General features: G+C 38.9%; 1 protein-coding gene and 1 pseudogene across 1 annotated transcript; one reads left to right on the top strand and one right to left on the bottom strand.

Moving 5' to 3' along the window:
* LOC109231171 (pentatricopeptide repeat-containing protein At1g31920) lies at nucleotides 3,148-5,202 on the top strand. The gene has a single exon (XM_019396748.1). The coding sequence runs from the start codon at nucleotides 3,325-3,327 to the stop codon at nucleotides 5,140-5,142; it is 1,818 nt and encodes a 605-aa protein (XP_019252293.1). The 5' UTR covers nucleotides 3,148-3,324; the 3' UTR covers nucleotides 5,143-5,202.
* The window catches only part of LOC109231620, a 17,362-nt pseudogene continuing 13,030 nt past the window's right edge, over nucleotides 5,773-10,104 (bottom strand).

Consider the following 10,104-nt stretch of genomic DNA (forward strand, 5'->3'; position numbering starts at 1 on the left):
TATATAGTGCATGACTGCAAGGAATGTGAGGTTGAGTTATTAAACTCTTAATCTAATTATCCATAGCCTTTTGTAGGTGGTGTATTGAACTGCAAAATACACTTGATGGATGGACCTATATGAGTATGGAGTGGGGCCGCTCTTATGAAATTTGTGGCGAAATTTCTAGAGCACTCATGAAAACCAGGCGCGCGCATGGCCTATTAGCGCAAAATCGTGATAAACAACAAAGTGTGTGAAGATAAGACACTAAACTTACAAAAGAATTATTGGTTCATAGAAGTTTTAAACTTCACCAATTTTTCTGTAAGTTTAATCTTATTTTATTTAGGTCTGGTCCATAGTCCAAAAGACACTAGATTCGACGCATTATGCTCATTTGTGAAAACCCAGATTTTTTTTTTTTACTCTATTACTTAATATTCTTTTTGAGTTATGTGGGGGATTGTTGGAAAAATAATTTGCTAACTCAAAAAGAAATATTCAAATTAGTGTCTTGGTTCATTCTTTTAATATTATTTTAATAGATCTTTATTATATCAATTAATTGAATATATTTTAATATGTATAACTGAATTTGAATAGCTTTGAATATAACCATTTACTAACCTTAAATGGGTATCATTATGGCTTTAAGAAAATTGATGTTTTATTAACATGAATGAGTATCAAAATCAATTATGTTTTTGTGACTTTGAATTTGACCAAAGATTGGTCTTGTATGACTGTTTCATAACGTCTATTTTGATAACATTTCATTAACTTTGATAATAATGTTTCTTTGGTTTTAAATGTTTATAACGTTTGATGGCAATGAATCCTTAATGGATTTTAACGTTTCTTTTATTACATAAGATGTCCATTTCCTTTGAACTATATATAAAACTATTTGATTGTGTTCAAGATAGTATAGTAGAGTGACAAAAGTTAAAACTTTTCTTCCCTTTTCTTTTGTACTGGGTTTTCTATTATTCAATCTTTGTTGTTTCTGCTCCTAGTTTATACTAGAAGAGCTTGTTGAATCCTGGGGGATACACCTAATTTTATTCATTACGGTGTAGGCAAAATATTCTTAAGGACAGTGTCTTTGACACGCCTCAAGCTAAACCTTCTATTCTCCATAATCATCCAATTTTTTTCCAACAGGAAGTTAACCGCAATTGCAATTTAGAATAACATAATTGTGAAATAGCTGTGCGCAACAGGTGTAGGGACACCACCAAGTGTAACTCATAAGTGGGTGGGTAAGCATACCTTATTCCTAACTTGTGCAGGGATATAAATAATAATTCCTTTTTTTTTAATTCCCCTTTCTTGGCACGAGTATAGATATCGTACCCCATCGCTTAACTAAAATTTTTGGACTAGACAATGAAATTGGTAGAACATTTACCAAAAGAACAATATGATTGGCTACAAATAATTTGGCCAAATACTTAGACAACCCCTTTAACTTGACTATATTTTTTACTTGGACACTTCAACTGAGTTTTGTACCTATTGAGCACTTAAACTCCATACACAATGTGCCTATTGAACCCTTCAAACACATCATAGCAAAATAACAAACTGTGTGTACACACGCGACAACTTTAACAAGTAGCAAAAAGAAAGAATAATAGCCTGTTTGGCCAAGCTTCTTTTTGGCCAAAAGTGCTTTTTTTGGGCCAAAAGCACTTTTGACCAAAAATTGAGTTGTTTGGCCAAGCTTTTGGAAGGAAAAAAAGTGCTTTTGAGGAGAAGCAGAAGCAGTTTTGGAGAAGCAGAAAAAAAGTAGTTTCTCTCCAAAAGCACTTTTTTGAGAAGCACTTTTGAGAAAAATGCACTTAGAAGTAGTTTTTTAAAGCTTGGCCAAACACTAATTGCTGCTCAGAAGTGCTTTTCAAACTAATTAGTCAAACACAAACTGCTTCTCACCAAAAGTACTTTTGAGAAAAGCACTTTTTTAAAAAAGTACTTCTCAAAATAAGCTAATTTTTGCAGCTTGGCCAAACGGGCTATAAAACTTTTTCGTATTCCTTTTTTTCCTTTGACCAAGTCCCTGTTCCGATTCTTGACCTTCGAAACAACTCGTTTTCTGAAGTAGTTCCATATGGATCTCATCTTTAATCTGCCTGCGAGTCCTTGATTTTTTTTTCTCAAGTGAGTCCTCTAGAAATTATAACTTCTTGAAGTATTTTTTCAACACAGTAAACCCCCCGCCCCCAGGTGCCCCAAATTCTATCTTCTTCCATAGACTTAGAACTACTGAAACTTTCTTTTTTTTCTTTTTCTTAATGCTAGCATTTCTGTCTCAAACGATGGACCTCATTAATCTAAAAATTGTACCATATGTTGAGTAGCCCTTCATGTAATTTTTCATCTTTTTAGTATAATATAGTTTTTTTTTTTTTTTGAGCAATAGAAGAATCTCAGTCAATTATTGTGATTTTACCTAGTGTTTAATTATAATATTTTTAATATGCTAACTAATTTATCAATTTTAATTATACATGTAGAGATCTTTATCTTCTTTCTTTCTTTGTATCTAAAGATGGGGAATGAACCACCACCGGAGAAGCGAGAATCACTAGAAAATTTGACCAAGAAAGGACCTTGGGCCGGAATACCCTTTTCCGACGACCCATTTCCTCTTTTGTTTCAATTACGCACGTTCTTATCTCAAATCCGTGTGAAATGCTGTTCAAATCTCTCCGTTTTTGCTAGTCCAAAGGGTTGTTTTTCTCTCTCTAATAATTGATATTTTCAATCACTTTAATCTATGAAAATGATTTTGGGAAGGAGAAAATGAAGAGTAATGGTGCATATGGTGGTGGAGGTGAGAGAGGAAGAAGAAAGAGAAATTCAAAAAATGATATCTTTCACGCGCTTCATAACATTATGTGCCATGTCAGCAAGTTGTGCCTAATAGAAATAATTTGATTTGAGTTTAGGCGTTCAATAGGTACAACGCTGAGTTGAAGTGCCCAAGTGAAAATTATAACCAAGTTTAAGGGCCCCTTATGTATTATTTTGAAGTGTCTTCCATCTTAATTCCATACTTTGTGGACCCATCTTCAGAAAAACATTATCCTATCAACTTTTACGCGTGACATGACATGGCAAAATTTTTCTGGTTCAAATTCACTTTCCAAATCTCATGGATGAGAGCTCACCTTCCACATGTCCCAATCAAGAAAATATTCAAGATTTCCAGCTACTCTCAATTTCTATTCCAGTTCCAAAATTCAAGATGCTACACTAGTGAGTTTATCATTCATCAATCTAAAAAAATTCTCAGAGTCATTTTCGTCCATGTTTTAGTAAATGATGGTGTAAAACAGAATGGTGAGGACTTCAGTCCTTCATCAGACTCCCTTGCTGATACCTCATGAAGATCATGCAAAAACCCCAGAATTCAACTTCAACTTGAAGGAACAAGAATGGATTTATATGATCAAGAAAAGCAACAATATGAAGGAATTGAAGCAAGTCCATGGCCAAATCTTGAAACTTGGATTAATTTGTAGCTCTTTTTGTGCAGGCAATCTTTTAGCTACTTGTGCACTTTCAGAATGGGGCAGTATGGACTATGCTTGTTCAATCTTCCGGGAAATCAGTGATCCAGGTTCATTTGAATACAATACTGTAATAAGGGGACATGTTAAAGATATGAACTCAGAAGAAGCTCTACTTTGGTATATTCATATGATTGAAGATGAGGTTGAACCAGATAATTTCTCATATCCTGCACTTCTTAAGGTGTGTGCTCGATTTCGGGCCCACAAACAAGGAAAACAGATTCATGGGCAAATCTTCAAGTTTGGACAAGACGATGATGTGTTTGTGCAGAACAGTTTGATCAATATGTATGGAAAGTGTGGAGAAATTAAGGAATCTTGCATTGTGTTTGAGCAAATGGATCAAAGGACTATAGCTTCTTGGAGTGCCCTTATTGCAGCTCATGCAAATTTGGGACTATGGTCTGAGTGCCTCAAACTTTTTGGTGAAATGAACTATGAGGGATGTTGGAGGGCAGAGGAAAGTACATTAGTCAGTGTGATTTCTGCTTGTACTCATTTGGATGCCCTTGATTTTGGCAAAGCCACACATGGATATCTTGCAAGGAACATGAGTGGTCTCAACAATATAGTAGAGACTTCCTTAATAGATATGTATGTTAAATGTGGAAGTCTGGACAAAGGGTTGTTTCTCTTCCAAAGAATGGCAAACAAGAATCAGATGTCCTATAGTGCCATAATCTCAGGGCTGGCGTTGCACGGGCGTGGAGAGGAAGCTCTAAGTATCTACCATGAAATGCTCAAAGAAAGATTGGATCCAGATGATGTAGTTTATGTAGGGGTTTTGAGTGCTTGTAGTCATGCTGGACTGGTTGAACAAGGGCTAAAATGTTTCGATAGGATGAGACTAGAGCATCAGATAGAACCAACGATTCAGCATTATGGGTGCATGGTTGATCTCTTGGGACGAGCTGGTAGGCTCGAAGAGGCTTTGGAGCTCATCAAGGGCATGCCTATGGAGCCAAACGACGTCTTGTGGAGAAGTCTGCTAAGTGCTTGCAGAGTTCATCACAACGTTGAGTTGGGAGAATTCGCAGCCGAGCATCTCTTCCAGATGAACTCAAGAAATGCGAGTGATTATGTTATGCTCTGCAATATGTATGCACAAGCTCAAATGTGGGAAAAGAAGGCTGTGACTCGGACCAAAATGGCTAATGAAGGGATAAGTCAAGTTCCTGGCTCTTGCTTGGTTGAAATAAACAGAAAGATGTACAAGTTTGTGTCACAAGATAGGTCACATCCATGCAGTGAAGAGGTCTATGAGATGCTTCACCAAATGGAATGGCAGCTGAAATTTGAAGGGTATTCGCCAGATACATCACTGGTTTGGTATGATGTAGATGAAGAAGAGAAGAGGCAAAGATTGAGCACTCATAGTCAAAAGTTGGCAATTGCATTGGCACTTATAAAAACATCTCAGGGTTCTCCAATAAGGATAGTAAGAAATGTCAGGATGTGTAGTGATTGTCACACATACGCTAAACTAATTTCCATGATTTACGAAAGAGACATTGTTGTTAGGGACAGAAATCGGTTCCACCATTTCAAAGATGGAACCTGCTCTTGTAAAGACTACTGGTGAATACATCTTCTTTTACCATTAAAACTCCACATTCTTTATTTATGATCATTTTTTGCTGCAGCTCAAAGATGTAAACAATATTAGCAACCATCTTTAAAATCATGCCAATCCTGGAGAACCATCCCAGTCTTGAACTAGAAAGGTAATCTATTCATGCTAATATAGTAAGACTAAGATGTCGTGTTACAGTTATCTTGCAACTGCAAGTCATCTCCTACTTGCAGATGCTGAATTGAAGTTATTTCCTTTGCTCCCAAGGACACACCCCGAGGATCTTCTCTTACTAGCATAGCTAGAACATTGACCCAACTCCAAGCTTTAGTCACATTCTTGCTTGAATCCCTGCAAAAACCGCATCAAATCCACCACCACCAGGAATGGCAGCTAACAGAACTCCCTCCATATTCATCTTAGCATCTAGAAGCTGAGATTTTAATTCTGGTTCTGTCTGTGAATAGTGTACAAGGTAAAAGAAAAGCAGTAGAAACCAAAGTTCCAAATGAAAAGGAATCTCTATAATTTAGAATTTCAACCAAAAAGCAATGACGATAAAAATATTTACAATAGAAAGTTTGGGCCATAGCATACATGTTATGGGGATGGATCTTTCACCTCAAGGAAGTAGATAATTTTTTTATGCTTTATAATTAAAATTGGAGGCAATCACTATGACTAGGAATATCCTCTAGTCAACTCAGCGAGATTACATAAGACCACATCTGCAACACCCAGGAACTTTCCCACAACATATTAGCATCTTACCACCTGCCATTTGTGATAAAATGAGGCAAACATTTCTTACCAGATTTTGCTGCTCTAGTTCAAAAAGAGGTTTACCTTTTCAGCAGGAAGCAGGCTGCGCATTCATAAGCATTATAATGTCTCTCAGCCAATTTACTCAAGAGCAGAGTTTCGTCTCCATGTTTCTAGAGAATCCTCAAGGTCGGACCTCTGGCATTTCTTAACAGCCCCAACCATCGATGGTCCTCCACTGCCCGGCTCTCCAAGTAACTGCAAGTGCTCAGCTGTTAACGACATACAATTAACCACTTTGATCGCTGGAGTAGGATTCCTTGGAAGAGCAAGAATGATTCCATTAAAGTGAGGAAGCATAAGGCAAATGTTTCCAGTCAGGCAACATCTTCAGTTATACAGCCAATCAGGAGATCCCATCAACAATAAAAGCATGCTAGGTTGGATTATTGACCTATATCAAAGTTATTACTGACTATCATTTTCATCATATAATACAGTTAAGTATATTCAGGAAGAGAAATTTCATTGCTTAGCCCAAGCACTACTATGAAATAAATTTAGCTAAGGGCATGGATATCAAAAGAGGACACAAGGATGTGTCGCATAGCATGTATGTAAAAGATGGGAATTTAGATCATCCAGCTTGCTTGCTTGCAGCAGATTAGCAGTCCATCATTCTTAACCAGACAAACATTCATAAGGTTGTGGATATGGAATATCAGACCCACTAGAGTCATCAAAGGAGGCAATGAAAACTTGGTCTTCTCATGGCCCCACTTGCCTTTTAGGACATCCTCAATGACTTCTGTTAGTGGTTTGAGAAATAGCAAAACCCAACAGCTCACTTGTTACTGACATACCATGCACTTCTCATTCCAGCAATATGACTGGAGAGCAAAATGGTTAATCCTCTAGATATCAAATCTGTGATTTGGGTGGCAGTTTAGGTTAGAGGCGGTTATAGCATAACCATTTCTCTGATAAATCATTTAGGAATAGGTTCTGATACAATTGCTTTGCACAGGAAGTGACCAACATTCAAAAGACTGAAGAACATCAAACCTCACTTGCAGCTCCTCCAATTACCTCTTCCGCTCGTTATTCTTCAGAAAAATGTCTATAGATAACTACAATCCCTGGTATACACTGCAACCAAGCTAGATTTTAGCCCCACTGAAGCATGTAAAATTGAGCCTCTGAGTTGAAGGCTACATCCTTCAGAACCCATTGACTGAATTCAAAAATTACTTGAACGGTTGGACCAAAGCCGTGCACCCATGCAATTAAATGATGCATTCCTAAAAGTTCTACGACAAAGGATCTCTAATATGGTTTTCCAATAAGTTACTTCACCATGAAAAGGCTACAGTCATTTCTCAACTGTGTACCACTCTCTAAGCCTTGATGTCCAGCTAACAGAAACAATTGTTCACCCTTTACTGCCAGAGAGACTCAAAATACCATATTGTATCGAAGTTAACATTAGCTAAAGAATAGCACCACATAGTGATGTAAACAGCATCTGGATGATGCAATACATGCCTCTTCTTCATATTAAGTTATCAATTTTGAAGTGTACGAACCGGTACGAGAAGGGTCCAAGGTGTCTTTTTGGGAGGAACTGGCCAATGTTATGGGGAATGGGACATTCAAGGGTTCTAGGGGGAGACTTTAACACTATTAGATTCCCGGAGGAGAGATTACGGTGTAGCCTGATTTCGAGGGCCATGGAGGAGTTTTTTGACTTCATCAATGATCACTTTCTCATTGACCTTCCTCTGTCAGGGGAAAGGTTTACTTGGGCCAGGGCAGAGGATTCCAACTCAAGGTCTAGACTTGATAGATTTCTAATATCGCCCTCCTGGGATGAGCTGGTGCCGAATGTGCTGCAGATTCCTTTACCTAGGCTGACTTTGGATCATTTGCCTATCTTGCTAGATGGATGCAGAGGGAAGGGGGTGCGTGCTCCTTTTCGATTCGAGAACATGTGGTTGAAAGTACTAGGATTTGGTGACAAAGTGAAAGAATGGTGGACAAGCTACGGGATATCATGGACACCTTCATTCCGTCTTCCGAAGAAACTTAAATTGCTCAAGGGAGATATTATTAGGTGGAATAAGGAGGTTTTTGGGAGGGTAGAGGTTAAATGAGGGAGCTTATGCATGAATTGGGGGAATTAGAGAGAGGGGAAGTGGCGAGGGAGTTAGATGAATCTGAGAAAGCGAGACTGGGGAGGTTAAGAGGGAAATAGTCGAGTTAGCAATAACTCAGGAGACTAGTTGGTGGCAAAAATCGAGGGCGCTCTGGTTAAAGGAGGGGATTCGAATACCAAGTTTTTTCACAGGGTTGCGGTTGCAAATCGAAGGAGAAACTACATAGAGTCCTTAGTTGTGGATGGGGTGAGGATTGAGGGAGAGGAGGAGGTAAAATGGGCGATAGTGGGGTTCTATGAGAACTTATACAAAGAGGAAGTTAGTTGGAGGAGGGAGACAGTGAGTGGCTAGAGAGGGCTTTCGAGGAGGAGGAGATGCACGAGGCTGTGTCAAGTTGTGCTGGTGATAAGGCCCCGGAGCCTGATGGTTTGTCTTTGGCCTTCTTCCAGCTCTATTGGGACACCATTAAGGGGGAGTTGATGGAAGCCATTGAATACCTCCACATAAATGGTGTTTTCGAGAGAAGTATCAATGCTTCTTTTATTACCATTGTTCCTAGGAAAGAAGGTGCATCTTGTATCAGAGACTACAGGCCTATTAGTCTTGTGGGGAGCATTTACAAGATTATTTCTAAAGTGTTATCCAATATACTCAAGAAGGTTCTTGATGTGTCTGTTTCGTCCTCCCAGAATGCGTTTGTGGAAGGTAAGCAAATCCTGGACGCTGCTTTGGTGGCAAATGAACTTGTAGACTCCAGAAGGAAACATAGAGAACCCGGCTTACTATGCAAGTTGGACCTTGAGAAGGCTTTCGACCATGTCGATTTGGAGTTCCTGGATTTCATTATGTTGCGGATGGGGTTTGGTGTAAGATGGAAGGGATGGATCAAGTTATGCATTTCCTCAATCGGATTCTCTGTCCTGGTTAATAGTAGTCCGTGTGGTTTCTTTGGCAGCTCCAGGGGTCTCAAGCAAGGGGATTCCCTATCCCCCATGCTATTCATTCTGGTAATGGATGCTCTGAGTAAAATGATGGATCGTGCGGCTGGCGGAGCCTTCTTGAGAGGATTCTCAGCTCCGATCGGGACGCCCAATGCCCGAAGAGTCTCTCATTTGCTTTTTGCGGATGATACCCTGGTTTTCTGTGATGCCGACTGATGATAGGCTATAATTGAGTATTATAGTCGATTATTACACTCTAATTTACTGCACTTTAGTTGAGTTTGCGCTTTAATCGCTAGTGTTTTGCACTAACGGTGTATTTTATGCCTTGTAGGAGTGATTCCGAGCTATATAGATGTTATGAAATAAATTCAAGTGATTTGGAGCTTTGAAGTCTGCGTAAAAGCCCAAGGAATTAAGCCGGGATCGTATTCGGGGATCAACGGATGATAAAGCAACAAAACGAAGAATCGAGTAGGCATATTGCGCACTGTCTAGTAAAATGCACATAACATTTTGCTAAGAACTCCATTTGGGTTCCACAATATATGGTTGGAAAGCTAATTCAAAGGGCTACAACTTTCATGCTTTACGTTTTTCCAAATTCTAAACGGAACAGGGTGAAAAATGCGATCGAAACCGCGATCGCGGACCTGAGGCGGGCTGAGGCAGTACACTTGCCAAATACCGCATCCGTACCGCGGTTGACCGCGGCCGCGGCCGTCCAGACGGGAAAAATTGTCCCTTTTCGCGTAGGAGAAGGTATAACTATTTGGGCTCGACCCTACTTGGTATATATACATGAAAAAAACGATATTTTTTAGGGAGGAGACCAATTTTTGACACAGATTCGACCTAAGGAGGCAGAGATACAATAGGAGCAAGGCGGAGAATTCTTCTACGAGTTTTTCCTTCCTCTTCCTATTTTTTCATTGTGGTTATGACTTTTAGTATTGTAGTTTTACATACTATTATAAATAACTAATTTGTTATCTAGGATTTTGATAGAACCTTTTGTAGGATAAATTCTTGTTATATTTTTATATAATTGAGCCGTTGGATTTCTCTACTTGTTCAACTACGTGTTTATTGTTGTTGATTGAATGGCCATC

Source organism: Nicotiana attenuata, chromosome 8, assembly GCF_001879085.1.
Source record: "Nicotiana attenuata strain UT chromosome 8, NIATTr2, whole genome shotgun sequence".
In the NCBI taxonomy this organism is placed as follows: Eukaryota; Viridiplantae; Streptophyta; class Magnoliopsida; order Solanales; family Solanaceae; genus Nicotiana; species Nicotiana attenuata.